Below are 14,934 nucleotides of genomic sequence, written 5' to 3'. Positions count from 1 at the left end.
GTGACGGCACCAAGGTGAGCTGGAGTGATGGTTGAATCCTGTTACCATGGAGACCACAGTGTGCAGCAGGTGTCCTCAGACACATTTCCTCTCCGTCACGTTGATTCAGTCGCGGCTCTTTGTCGGCTCCGGAAATCCTCTAAAACACAAAAATAGACGAAGTGCTTCCTTCTAAATCTTCCCTTTAATCCCGCCTCGCTGCCCGCAGCCGAGGACGGTGTCATCGCTATTAAAGACACGAGGACACGGCAACACCAGGCGTCTATAAATCACTTTGCTTTATTTAAATCAGCGCTTGGCAGTTATGCTATAAACAAAACATAAAAAGGACGACAAAAATAAGACCCAGCAAGAATAACTGTACTTGGCACTTGATGACCGTGTTGTCAGGAGGAAATTATACATTTATATTTCTATATGTGAGCCCGAGTGCCTCCAATATACACATCAGAACCGGCAGGGAAACCACAAATACCAGCTTTTACGTGGTCTCCATTTCCTGACACAAGGTTCTTATTAATGTGACCAATAATATTCAACACGAATCACCTTCTCCTGTGAAACCAAAGCACACATTCATCCTCAGGACAGGCAAGACCGAGAAGGAGACGAGGAGGAGACGAGGAGGAGACGAGGAGGAGACGAGGAGTTTAGATTTAAGGTTTTAGGTGCACAAACATCAAGATTTATCTAATTGGTGGAACTGAGAATCGTGGTGAAGAAACAGTCTGTGCGTACTATTACCTCTGCAGTCTTTTAAAGGCAGTTATGTTATTGCAGGGCTGATGGAGAAATGACCACAATCTACACTGATTTCAGGACAATGACATTCATCTTGGCCCCCGAGCAGCGTACTTCAAGAGCAGTGTTCGAGGTAACTCGTTACAAAGTAATCTGTTACGAGTCCTCTGATTACTTTGTTGTTGTAACGAGTAACGTAACGCGTTAGTTCTGCAAGTCAGCTAATCTGTTACTTAGTTACTTTAATCAGCAGTAATCTGTAACTGTAAAATAAATCAGCGTATGTCTCTTTTCCTTTTGTCTCCACAGAAACAGAAACTCCCTGAAGCTCTGTTTCTGTTTCTCTCCTCCTTCTTGGCAGGTCGCTGCGTACCTGCAGAAGGTAAACACAGCTGTGTCAGTGCTCATGTGTAGCTAGCTAACTCAGCTAGCGAGCTGTCAGAGAGGACAGCGTTTACTTTGTGTAAATATTCACATTATTCTGAATGTTTGTGTGAAAGGGACGAGAACAACATGACGGTGAAATGTAAGCTGTGTCTGGAGGAGAAGTGCTCGTCAGCTGTGAAGAGCTCGACTTCAAACGTGAAGAAGCATCTGCAGCTAAACACAGCTCCACAACACTGGTGGGACTGAGAGCCTGTGTTGTATTGTTGTCATGGAAACAGCTGTGCCTAACGCTGCATGCCTCTGCCCAGTTCACTGTCAGACTGTTAGCATCATACAGAGCTGTAAAGGTTATACTGCGTCTGTCAGTCCTGTTATCAGGCTGCAGAGTTACAGATTATGGGCCGTAAACGAGGCGACGCAGAGACGGTAGAGTCGATACATTCAGAGGTAGACGTACAGCAGGCGACACGCCGTCCTGATGATATAACACACGTGTGGAACGAGTCGCAAAGAGGGGTTCATTTGAGGTGATGTAAAAGTAATCGTGTTACTTTACTCGTGTTACTAGAAGGTACCTAACAGCTAGCATCGTAGGCTCGATGCTAACATTAAAAATATAAGCTCTCTTGTCTAAACTAAACAAGAAGTTTAGTTTGCTCCGCCCACTGAGGTTTAACTCAACCAATGGGATCGCTCCTGTTTGCAGAAAAGTTTGCATCAGCTCGTCAGCTGTTTGACTCTCCCGTCTGCACCTCCTCGTCTCCTTCTCGACTAAGACATGGACTTCTCTCCTGTTTGGGTGATTTCTTCTCAAAACAGGTTACTTCTCTTCATTTGGCCTCGAACATCAAGACATCAACAGTCCTCCAGAGACAAAGCCAAAGCCTGGTCTCTGACATGAAAAAGCACATTAATGTTTAGGAACAGAAGAAGAAGAAGAAGCCAGCAGAGCTTCAGTGGAATTAAAGCAGGAAGGTGCATCGTTGTCAGGTGATCCAGGACGGTCGTAGCACAGTCCTGTATGTCGCAGACATTTTAGTCACTGAGTGCTTCGTCAAACATGTTATTTAAGAATGAATATAACCTCTTTGGATGATAGGGCCCTCTTTTTCAGGATGTCTTAGGTTGGAAAAAACAAAGATAAGCAAATGTAAACAAACTATTGTTTTTACAGAGAAAGGTCTGTAAAATCAAAGATGCTGCAAGACTTCTTTTTGCACAGTGAGCAGATTTCTCTATAAAATGTGTCTCTCACAAATTGCTGATAAATCTTTTACGTCTGTGACGATAAATCATTTTAATCCTTTGATTTTTTTACATTAATAATTCATTTTGAATTAAAACGAAAGGAAGTCTTTAAAAGGCACTCTAAAAGTCTTTTGACCCGATGCTGGAGTTTGTTTTAAGGTCTAACATGACCGTGCTGTCACCGTGCTGTCACCGTGCTGTCACAAGAGTTTATCTCGGAGTTTTCTTGTGATTTTTACATCTACATGAATCCCTACCAAAGTAAAACTCACACTAACTCAGTGTTAAAACCGCGCTCTGATCCTGACATGCTCTGATATTAATGAACTGTTTGGTCTATAGCATAGAAATGATCCATCCCAGTATCCTTCAGCACAGAGCGATGTCTAAGAGTGTCTCTCTTTTTCTTCTGTTAACATCCCAAACACTAAACATACTTATCTTGTCTGTCAGTGAATCAATCTGCAGTTTTAGACACGTGTGAGTGAAACAAGTCTTCTGGCCACAAAATAAGTTTAAGTTAAATGTGTAAAAAAATCATCACAAGAGGAAATGATTTCCTGCTCAGGTTTACTGTGCTCATTGGCGCCCCCGGTGGCTGGAAGCTGCATTACAGCAACCTGCACCATCTTTGATTTCACATGCTGAGACCTCTCTCTCCAAGTTGTTACTTTACGACCTTCTTAACTCCATCAAACAGTTCACCTAGCATCCTGTGGGTTCATCTATAATTCAGATTTATTGACACGAATATTTTGAGCATCTCAGGAGTTGTTGGAGACGCAGCACGTTGAGATGTAGTCGGACAGTCCTGGATCTTGACTAAGGAATGACTTGTTTCTTTTGAATCGTTAAGGAAAGGAAACGGTTCTGTCTTAAATCTTCTGGATCCAGAAAAACACGGATCAAACCTCTCAAATATTCAGTCAGGGGGAATGTAAAATAACTCAAACACTGAGGAGCTTTCCTTCACATTTCTCCTCATGTTTTCATCACATCTTCATTTTTTAATCACACCTGGTGTAGAAGATTAAACTGCTCAAGAAGCAAACAAGGAGACGACACAAAGACGGACAAAGAACGTCCTGCGATAAAAATGGCTGCCGCATAAAAGTGGGCTGGGGTTGTTGTTCGACGATCAGTATTTTAAATAACGCAGTATGTAATGATCTATTTGTTCAGATATCTAATCTCTTTAATGCTCCACACTGTGAGCATTAACGCTTTTAAGTTAAGATCAGGTGACACATTTTCTCACTTTAGAAAGGAACTTAAACGCAGCGTTTCTAATGATAATAAAAATACAGATGATGAACTTTGTTCCGGCCTCGTGTGAAAGGACGAGAACATGAGCTGCTCTGATAAAATATTTCAATGTCTTCATTAAAGTCAACTGGTCTCTTTAAAGTAAGCTCGAGATATTTTACTGCCATGGAAAAGGATTTGAGCCTGAAAGGAACATGTGTAGATGATATGATTGACACTTCAGTGACACCTCTCATGTCTGTGATTGGGCGCTTTGACCCCAAGATTATGTTACAATTCAAAAACTTCAAAAATATGGAACAAAAAAAAAAACAGGCTCCTGGTTTTAAAAGCAGATTAACCCTTTAAACCACGTTAAGTTTCCTGGTCAGAGTAGTTATTTACTGGACAAACATACGACGTGTATCAGGGCCATTGTACAAAAAAATAAGCCGGAGGAGAAGAGTGATAATCCCAGAAAAATAAACAAATATTCAGAGAATAAAGTCGTAAATTTGCCTGAAAATAAGCAAATTTGTGAGATTATAAATTTAAAAACTGCATGAATCCTCTCTGGACGCCGACCCAAGCTCGTAACGCACTTAATAAAGTCGTCACTGATTTAAAGTAGTTTGTGTGTTCTGTCTGTAATGCAGGTTTGTTTCTGTCATGAGGTCGTAGGGTCACTCTCACGTGTGTTGTAACCCCTGGGGCAAACGGGGAGCAGAGAAATGTGTCTCTGCAGCAGAGGGTCGCTCAGTCTGCTTCTCGTGTGCAGAGAGGCTGAATCTGCTGCGAGCTCCGAGCCATGCACGCCTGTGTGAGCAGCAGAGCCAACAGGGCTTTATGGGGGGGTCGCTGCTCAAAAAGGTTCCTAAAAACGCAGATTGACTAGTTTTTGTTTCTCGCAAGTTTACGACTTTAATCTTTGAATTTTTAAGTTTTTTCTCTGAATATTTCTCTTCTCCTCGACTCCTTTTTTCTTTCATTTTCAATGGCCCTAACACGCCGTGCACCTGCAGAAAAGGTGAAGCAACATTTGTGGTTTTTTTTCTTTTGTTTGGACAGAACCAGGCTAGCGGTTTCCCTATACGTCCAGTCTTAATGCTAAGCTAACAGTCTACATTGAATTGAATGGACAGAAATGAGAGTGGCATCATTCTTATTCTTCTAAATGTTGTACTGCTCCTTTAAATTTGCTCCTTCAAATTGAGTTGCAGTTTTCTGCAGCGGTTAACGGTAACACAAAGTTATTCTCATTATTTGCATTTTGTGTCTGGGGGAAAATATTCAAGAACTCACCGCCCTCGCCGTGAGACTTCTTACCACTCACTTCACATCCTTCATCCCTCTTTCCCTTCCTCCCTCCTTGCATCCTCCCCTCCTTGCTTTTCTAAATGAATCAGAGATAAAGAGCATCCATCCGTAAACGCCACGGTAAGCGATGCATGGATTTCAGCTGACGGGGCAGATGGAGGCAGTGGGAGGAAGTGGAAAGTGTTTTTGTTTGTTTGTTTGTGTTTTATCTGACGGTGACGCCGAGCTTCTCCAGCACCCGCGTCCCTTTCTCCTGGTACTCCTCCCGCGTCATCCAGAAGTTGTCCTTGTCCTTCATGATGTCGGCCAGCACGGCGCCGCCCAGGAACACCATGTGTTTACGCCGAGGGGGGTCCTCTATCCTGATCTTGAATTTCTGTAGTTGAAATGAGGCGGAAAGAAGAGTAGAGAGTGTCAACAGAGGGAAGAGAAGAGATAATAACGCGTTGAAACCCTGGGCGTCCTGTGAGGTCCCTAAAAGGTTGGAGGATTTCCCCGCGCTCGTGCTCCTCTCAGGGAGAGACAGGACAACGAGATGTTTCACCTTGTGAGCACAGGACCAGGAAAAGAGACGATTCAGAAGTGTGCGAGGCTTTAAGTAGATTTGGCTTCAGTTCCCTCTAGTGGCAAACACAGGTACTGCACAAGAACACAGAAAGCAGCGACACATTTACATTCACTGCATTTTTACTGACCCGATCAACTGACTAAAGAAGCTGAATATCAAAGGGGGCTTGGTGCACTTTTCTCTCACACTATATTTATATTTAAATGTATATTTCATGAGTTATTGTTAGCAATAAATGCTAATAACATTACACGATTATGGGCTTATCAAAAGAGTCTGCTCACCTGTCGTCCACATGATAATATGAAGTCAAATAAATTGTAAAACGTAAAAAGTAGAAGTTTGTAAAAATTTCCACATAACTAAAAGTAATTCCATCCAAAGGGGGCGAGCCTGAGTTACGCCTAAACTAAGTGTAATACCGCCTCACATCTCAAGAACACTTAAAATGACCGGGTAGGGTCACTATTACATTTCTGAGATTATTTCCCATCATGCTCCTGGTGAAAAGAAAAAAAATGAACTAAGGAGCAGAAGCAGAAGCAGCTTCTGTCCATAGCTGCTCTTGTTTGTGCAGCTGGGTTAGCATTACGAGCTAGCAGGCCGCTAGCAGGGCATCTCCTTCCTCCCTCCTTTAAACTTTCACCAAGCTAACACCGTGTCATTAATCTCTATTCGCAGATTCTACATAGAATCGCTGCAGCGTATGCAGGACAAACAATCTGTGAGGAGAGCGAAAGCAGGCAGAGTGACATCCCGGCTCAGCGAGATGAATTCCCTTGACGCTGTGTCACGAAAGCCGTTCAGCGTTCAGATTTCCCGACTTCCTCGAATGCATCAGATCGATCTGACCTCCGTTCAGCAAACGAGCATTTTAAACGTTTTCCTCTCCTCTTGAGGACAGACCTGACAAAGCTTCAACTTTTACTTTACTTCACTAATCTGCATCATGATGTTGAAATCTGGGCGAAGGTAAGACCCGTTAGTAACGACTACGTCACAAGAGAACGGTTTCTCTTTCTGTAACAATGCAGCACGCGGAAAAGGAAGTCTTAACGGGTCGTTTATCGCTTTCCGCCCGGCACGTTCACCGCTGTCCCCAGAGGCTGTATCGTCTCAGACTGCAGCCGATGGGATCCCAGAGTACCGTGCCACTGACAGCAAAGGAGCGTTCAACTCCGGCGTCACATTCAGTGAAGACACGTGACAGCAGCTCTACATGTTTACTATCAACCCAGTTTGCTGCTTCCTGTTTGGTATTATAGAGAGGGCTCCTACTAGTTGTTGACAATGTTTGCGTCATTGAACTTCTGCAGGAGGGAAGACTAAAAACTCCAGTTAATATTATAACACCAGTTTGACGATATCAGAACATCAAGACGATAAAAAGAGTGACTTCAGCCAGCTCAGACTTGGTGTCATCGTGAGAGGAGCTCCAGAACCCGAGCAAATCGGTCACGATTCTATTCCCACACTGGGAATTTGTCTACAACATTAAAACAGTTTGGTGTGACGCCGGCACTCGTAGACATCCGCTGACGTCTTCCTTCACGCCTCATGTTTTTGGTGTTTTGATTTTTGGAAACGTGATCTCACCGATAGCTTGTCGACGTCTCCCTTCAGCACTCGCTCCAGGTACAGCTGCTTCAGTTCTCGCTCCAGGCGGGACGGCAGGCCGGGGTACATGGTGGAGCCTCCGGACAGGACGATGTGTTTGTAGAACTCGGACCTGATCAGAGAAACACAACCATGTGTGATGTGTGACTAGTGTCAGAATTAACTTCTATGACGGGCGGCCCCCTGCCTGCTCACCTGGTGTCGATATCTGCAGCCTGGATGGTGTTGAAGAGCAGCTCGGCCACGCCCACTCCCTCCACGTTGATGAGGTGAGGTTGAAACAGAGCCTCGGGGGCTTCAAACCGCTCACCTCCAACCTTGATCACGCGGCCGTCTGGGAGCTGCAGACACAAACTCCTACCTCTCAGAAATCTGCTTTCACTGTAGCTGCTGATTTATCCCCACAGAAGGAACAGATAAACAAACATGAGCGTGACTGACCGTGTACGACTCGACCAGCACCGTCGTCTCCAGCGCCAGCTTCTGCTCCTGCTCGATGTTGTAACCCACGTAGCAAAGCTTCTCCTTCATCATCCTCACTGTCTCGAAGTCTGCTGAATGGTTGAAGGCGTAACCTCGCAGCAGCAGCAGCTGGTGGACAGACAGGAAAGGGTTAATGGTTAGCACTACAGTGAAAAACAAGTTTAAAAGGATAAGCAGGTGTTAAATACCTTGATGAGGTAGCGTGTTATGTCCCTTCCTGCGATGTCCAGTCGTCGGGTCAGATGGGGCAGAGAGAAACCTTCGTACACCGGACAGATGTGAGTCACGCCGTCTCCAGAGTCGACCACAACTCCAGTCAGCAGCCCTGAAAGGGAAAAGGCCAAACGGTGTGTCAGCTGGTACGACACCAATGACAAATAACTGCTTATCCACTTTGCTGTACAGCGCCTCTACTCATCAAAACTCCCTTTACCTCTGAGCTGCATGAGCCACAGCTGTGTGTCCTGCATGCAGACAGAAGGACGGAACACATATGATGGTATAAAAGACTAGAAGGAGCTCCTGCACTCTTGTACACAGTCTACATTTCCTGACTGGATTCAGGCAAACAGAAGAACGCACATGGATAAAACCTTCTGGACAGGCAGGAACAATAAACTTCAGCCTCTTTACTCTGCGGTTCTGCCTCAGCGCCGTAACGAAGCTCCGCCTCATGCCTCCTTTGTCATTCTACATTGGACCACACACCGCCGGCATGAAGCCGCCCCAGTGTGTATTTCTAAACACCGTTCCGGCGTTGTGAAAGCAAAACATGCGCGAGGTGTAAGCTAACAGCGCATGCTTCAAACACACACACGGCGCTGTTCCGCCCTGCCGGTTCTGCAGTTCACACAGATGCCGTTTCACCTCCGTTACACCTCTCTCCGTTACACCTCTCTCTTACACCTCTCTCTTACACCTCTCTCCGTTACACCTCTCCCTTACACCTCTCCGTTACACCTCTCCCTTACACCTCTCCGTTACACCTCTCTCTTACACCTCTCTCTTACACCTCTCCGTTACACCTCTCCGTTACACCTCTCTCTTACACCTATCTCCGTTACACCTCTCTCTTACACCTATCTCCGTTACACCTCTCTCTTACACCTCTCTCCGTTACACCTCTCCCTTACACCTCTCCGTTACACCTCTCTCTTACACCTCTCTCTTACACCTCTCTCCGTTACACCTCTCTCTTACACCTCTCTCTTACACCTCTCCCTTACACCTCTCTCCGTTACACCTCTCCCTTACACCTCTCCGTTACACCTCTCCGTTACACCTCTCCGTTACACCTCTCTCTTACACCTCTCTCTTACACCTCTCCCTTACACCTCTCTCCGTTACACCTCTCCCTTACACCTCTCCGTTACACCTCTCCGTTACACCTCTCCGTTACACCTCTCTCTTACACCTCTCTCTTACACCTCTCCCTTACACCTCTCTCCGTTACACCTCTCCCTTACACCTCTCTCCGTTACACCTCTCTCTTACACCTATCTCCGTTACACCTCTCCGTTACACCTCTCTCCGTTACACCTCTCTCTTACACCTCTCTCTTACACCTCTCTCTCTTACACCTCTCTGTTACACCTCTCTGTTACACCTCTCTCCGTTACACCTCTCCGTTACACCTCTCTCTTACACCTATCTCCGTTACACCTCTCCGTTACACCTCTCTCCGTTACACCTCTCTCTTACACCTCTCTCTTACACCTCTCTCTCTTACACCTCTCTGTTACACCTCTCTGTTACACCTCTCTCCGTTACACCTCTCTCATACACCTCTCTCATACACCTCTCTCTCTTACACCTCTCTCTTACACCTCTCCGTTACACCTCTCTCTTACACCTCTCTCTTACACCTCTCTCTTTTACACCTCTCTGTTACACCTCTCTGTTACACCTCTCTCCGTTACACCTCTCTCATACACCTCTCTCTTACACCTCTCTCTCTTACACCTCTCTCTTACACCTCTCTCTCTTACACCTCTCTCTTACACCTCTCTCTTTTACACCTCTCTCTCTTACACCTCTCTCTTACACCTCTCTCTTACACCTCTCTCCGTTACACCTCTCTCTTACACCTCTCTCTCTTACACCTCTCCGTTACACCTCTCTCTTACACTCTCCGTTACACCTCTCTCTTACACCTCTCTCTTACACCTCTCCGTTACACCTCTCTCCGTTACACCTCTCTCCGTTACACCTCTCTCCGTTACACCTCTGTTACACCTCTCTCTGTTACACCTCTCTGTTACACCTCTCCGTTACACCTCTCTCTGTTACACCTCTCTGTTACACCTCTCCGTTACACCTCTCCGTTATACCTCTCTCCGTTACACCTGTCTGTTACACCTCTCTGTTACACCTCTTCGTTATACCTCTCTCCGTTACACCTGTCTGTTACACCTCTCTCCGTTACACCTCTCTCTGTTACACCTCTCTCTGTTACTACCTCCGATCCCGGCTCAGTCCGCCTCTGTGCGTTCTACAAAGAAGACGGAACGTAACAGAAGCGTAATAATCCCGCCTTGAACTGGCAGTGTAAAAAGCCCTTTCAGCTGCTTGTTGTCCAGAGTACCATGCTTTTCTCTCGTGTGAGGGAGCTAACTAACATTCAGAAGTAAATTCAGTGATGGAGGATGGCAAAAAGATTTATAGAATATTTTTACTTTGGACGGCAAAGACGGCCTCCCGGCTGTCGTCCACTGAAGTTATACCTGGTTTTCTGGCTACAGTCGGCCTGAACACGTGAATGCAGCACTCTGCAGATACTGAGTCTCATCTGTGATCTTATAAAATGTCTGTTGTTTTTACATGTTTATAAACGGTCAAAAAATGTCCTCACGGTGGCTTCACTACTTTCACAATCCTGGAACCCATCGGCTATCATCTGACAATGATATATCCTGTGGAGAGCAATCCAGCATTTAGCGATAAACGACTTCCAGCCCAGACGTCCTCCTCTGTGCGCTGCATTGTTTACAGTCCAGTCAGCAGCTCGAGCAGCGACCGTGTGTTCAGATCAAAGGTAAATTCTCCCTCCAGATGTGTCTGCTAAATAAACGCTGTCATCTCTCGGTTCGTCCCATCCCCCGGAGGAGCGCCCGTTCATCTGTCTGTGCTGAGTCTCAGTCTCACTGTAAACAGGAAGTTACACAGAGGCTGCACTCTGGCTTACTGCAGCGGGATGAAGCCCAAACAGAAACAGATTTTCTTGTGATCGACTTTAATTAACGGCTCTTCAGTTTGCTGAAAGAACAACATCATGATGCAGATTAGGAACAACATGAAGCTTTGTCAGGTCTGTCCTCAAGAGGAGAAGAAAACGACTTTAACATGAGACGGAGGGCGGAGCCATCGTTTATGATGCATTCAGGGAAGTTGGGAAATCTAAAAGCTGAACAGCTTTGACATTTTTGATCTAGAGCAGATTGTTAGCTAAACTTGCTGCAGATGTCTGTTTATAGAGATCAATAAGAAGCTAAATCGTTTAAATAGAGATGACTGCTTTCAATAATCCAACAAACCCGTCAGCCACTAAAATACCACAGCAGCAGCTGAGCAACACTTTCATAACCAGCCTAAAATTAATGACCAACCAACCCAACACAACAGCTACCTCTTAGCTCACAGCGTCAACACCCTCACAACAGCTAGCTACAGCTGCTAATGCTTTTGCTAAAGTAGCACACACTTTTGTAGTTTAGCTCGGCAGTGATCATGAGTGATGGCGAGACAATCGAACCTTGAGCGTAGAGAGTGAGGACGGCCTGGATGGCGATATAAACTCCTGTGAACTGGTACGTTTCAAACATCACCTGCCAGGAGAAACAGAAAGAGTCAGTTAAACAATAAACAGACTGATGATCTTGTGGGTGCAACATTAGATGGATGCATTTTATTACAACATAAATCCTACACTGGATTCAGCCACAGCACACCTCTATGATCTTTTCCCGGTTCTTGGTGGGGTTCATGGGCGGCTCGGTCAGGAGGATCTTGCAGTCGCGCGAGTTGATGTTGAGTTTCTCGGGGCCGAAGGTGTAGTCCCACAGGTGCTTCATGTCGTCCCAGTTCCTGACGATGCCGTTCTCCATGGGGTAGTTCACCTCCAGCATGGAGCGCAGCTCGCTGGCCTCGTCCCCCACCATCAGGTCCTGCCGGAGGTCAAAGGTCAACAGTTCAGCAGACCGATAGAAATACTTTGGACGAGCAGACATCAGCTCTTTATTTTGCAGCGGCTTTATTGCATTAGTTCTCTTATATTATAAATATACACTAGTATATATACTAGTTGAGTAAAAGTAAATGTTGGCTTGATGGTCCAAAACTTTGCACTAATTCACATTTAGCTTATCAAATGTATGCTTATTTGTAATCTGTAAAATGCAACACTTTATTAGTAGTGTCCATGATGTTTTCATATTACGACTTAAAGCTCATGAGCACACAGAAGCTGAGCAAACGACTTCCCAAAGCAGGAGAACAAACAATTGAAGGAGTATGTGAATTATGCGTGACACATCAGGGATGAAAACAGAGTCAAAAAAAAGGCAAGATTACCTTGATTTCAATGTTTCCAACTTTGGCTGTGGAGCGGATGATTGGCCGGCCAACCAGTGCTGGGAAAATGTGCTCAGGGAAGTTGGATCCTGCATAGCCGCACTTGACAAACTACAATGGAAATCAAAGAATAAAAGTGAGAAAATATATGTATAAAATAATATTGGTAAGAGGCAATCTTTACATTTCCATGCTTAAGAACAATGCATGTTGGTAGAAATAAAAATATATAAAAATATAGGGAATTCCTGGACTCGAAGATTTAGTTTGAGGTGCTCTTTGGATAGGTATACGGATACAACACATCAGAATCAGCATCAGGACATCAACATACAAGGAATTTGTTTTGGTGTTTTGATGCAGAACCATTAACAGAACTAGAATAAAAATAAGTAAAAGACTTAAATAGGACAAGATCAAAAGTAGGCAATAAGAATAAAAATTATAAAAAAACAATACGTATAATACAAAATATGTAGTACAGGCGTTATCAAAAACTGTACAGATGTGCAGGATATTGGTGAGTGCAAAAAGCTTAGAGTATCAAATTAAAAATAGTGCAGTATACAGACAATATAAAAGTCCAGTGTGCGTTAAAGTAACGCATATCGCATTACTGGGTCAAATGTTTCACTGGACGGAGCTAAACGCATGAAAAGAAAAACGTTTTCATTAACTCAAAAACGTATTAAACGTAGTAACTCTCTCTCTAAACGTTTAAACAGAGGCAAATAGACTTCCTCTTGTCAGTGTCAGTGTTCATTCATACTGGTGAAAGCTGCAGCAGATCTCACAAGTTTCCTTACATGGAAGAATTGTGTCTACTTCCGCAATCAATTTCTCACGCCTGCGTACTAGTTCGCTTCACTTTTCCTGTTTTAGATGAATTCATGATACATTTCTATTCGCTACCATACGCACATGCAACGATATAAACACGTGTTTGCAACTGCGCTGCATGTGTGAGATGTAATACTGCTCTGCTGAGGAGAGCAAAGTGACTGTTGCCCTTTTTAACGAGGGTGGGGCCGTTTGAATTGGCTATTGAGCTAGTCCAGCTACCTGAAAAAATAAAGGAAAACCCGAATTTGGAGAATCCGAAGGGTCGATAAATGGCGTATTATCTTTCAATCTTATTCTTTCTTATGAGTGGTGTCTGCTTGCTTTGCTTCACACTCTGAATATTTAATAAACAAAGCTGAAGATTTGAAGCTAGCTATCGGGGCTAACGTTACCTAGGAAATGTAACGCTAAGATAACCAGCACAGGTGTGGAAGTCAGTTTACTTCACTAAGTTATGACTTAAATCAGAAACCTAGAGTTGCAAAGAGACTGTGTGTTTATTTTTAAAAGGGGCGGTTGTCATTGTGTTCGTTTAAACTGTGCAGTAGCCCTGCTGCAGATGAATGAGGTAAATCCAGCTGACAGACACATTCCTAACTCAACCCACCCAGACATGCTAACGCGTTAGCCTGCTCTGCTACTTCCTGTTTCTAGTTCTCTTCGTTTCCTTTTAAAACGGCGCCGCCGGAGTACCGAGAGCGACACGGAGAAAGATTTAACAGCCCCGCCTGTTCCCAAACTTACCCCGGTTCCATTGTCACAAACCACGACTTTTCTCCCTTGACTGTCCATTTTTGTTCCCCGATTTCAGCAGAAGCCTCCCTCTGCCTGCAAACTAGCTAACGTCAAGTTAACCAACCAACCGGAAGCAACAAAAGTAGCACTTGCGGTAAAATTCCTTCAGAATAAAAGCGTCATCCCAACGTATCGTACTCCTTTTATTAATGATTTTTTTTTTTATGTTAGCGATCTCCAAAAATGGAAAAGTGGGGGAAGAAGCATTCAGATCCTTTAGAATCCTTTCGGTAAGAGTACTAGTTCCTTACTGTGGAAATACTCATAAGTCATTATAAAACCTGTTAAGAACTTTCTGTTTGTGTCGGTTTTGGCAACACCTGTGGACAAAGAAGTACCTGTCATCTCTTTTCTGATCTTGTCCTGTACACGCGTAAGTTGTGTTTTCTGGTGAAAAATCTCTTTGCCGTAAAAAACATCCTCTGACACCTTCCCCACGGCAGCAGTTACAGGCATTAAACATATCTATAATGAAATAATCAATCCTGTCACTGATGGCCTTGCTTGCTTTGTAGGTCATATAGATAAATCAGTATTAATTAGTTAGTCTGTTTCATAACAACCAGATAACTCCTTAGCTTTAAGTAATATGGTGTAAGTACTATCAGCTAAATGTACTTGAATTAGCCTTTGTAAAATAAAAGTCACTGAGCATGGTGTGATAAGGTTTTCAATGGACCACCTTTACAATATGTTTTAATGATAGGAACAAATTTGAACTCTGAACAGGTAAAGGTGTGCGTGACCATCCAAAGGAGGTACGATTTGTATGCAGCCTGACAGGAAAGTTTACTTTTGAGGGTGTTAAAAGCACAACATCAAAGCAATGACAGACACACTTAAGTGAAACAGAAAGTTTAGACTCCCTGTTCATCTGGCCTTTGTTCACAACGCAGCAGTTTGTCTGACGAAAACTGGTGAGTACGGCTGATTACATTTACAAATACATAAAGAAAATTAAGAAAACTTCTATGGTTCCTTTAATTTTGTAAAATATGGGATACACTGATAATGTCACGATAGCAATGAAATGTAAACAATATCAGACATATTCTCCTGCCAACTGGTTCTAAATGTTTTACATGCTACGACATGTATCACTGCCGATGGCGGTGGGATCA

At 44.2% G+C, this 14,934-nt stretch overlaps 1 protein-coding gene across 1 annotated transcript; it reads right to left on the bottom strand.

Annotated features, from left to right (window-relative positions):
- Nucleotides 1–263: 263 nt before the first annotated feature.
- Nucleotides 264–13,862, bottom strand: actr2a (actin related protein 2a). The gene is made up of 9 exons (XM_069665316.1): nucleotides 13,763–13,862; nucleotides 12,176–12,286; nucleotides 11,554–11,769; nucleotides 11,358–11,430; nucleotides 7,795–7,931; nucleotides 7,565–7,714; nucleotides 7,319–7,464; nucleotides 7,103–7,235; nucleotides 264–5,314 (listed from the first exon to the last, which is right to left on the bottom strand). The coding sequence occupies exons 1-9, from the start codon at nucleotides 13,808–13,810 to the stop codon at nucleotides 5,144–5,146; spliced, it is 1,185 nt and encodes a 394-aa protein (XP_069521417.1). The 5' UTR covers nucleotides 13,811–13,862; the 3' UTR covers nucleotides 264–5,143.
- Between the last annotated feature and the right edge of the window lie 1,072 nt (nucleotides 13,863–14,934).

Source organism: Semicossyphus pulcher, unplaced genomic scaffold (assembly GCF_022749685.1).
Source record: "Semicossyphus pulcher isolate SPU_LCO1_2020_fin unplaced genomic scaffold, fSemPul1.0.p SCAF_17, whole genome shotgun sequence".
NCBI lineage: Eukaryota > Metazoa > Chordata > Actinopteri > Labriformes > Labridae > Semicossyphus > Semicossyphus pulcher.
The sequence above is the reverse complement of the archived record's forward strand: the minus strand, read 5'-3'. Positions and strand labels throughout refer to the sequence as shown.

Excerpts from the sequence above, each read along its gene's own strand:
- actr2a (XM_069665316.1), bottom strand. The coding sequence starts at position 13,810 with ATGGACAGTCAAGGGAGAAAAGTCGTGGTTTGTGACAATGGAACCGGG. Across the intron at positions 12,287-13,762 it reads TTTGTGACAATGGAACCGGG|TTTGTCAAGTGCGGCTATGC; the intron begins GTAAGTTTGGGA and ends TTTCCATTGTAG. Across the intron at positions 7,715-7,794 it reads TAACACGCTACCTCATCAAG|CTGCTGCTGCTGCGAGGTTA; the intron begins GTATTTAACACC and ends TCTGTCCACCAG.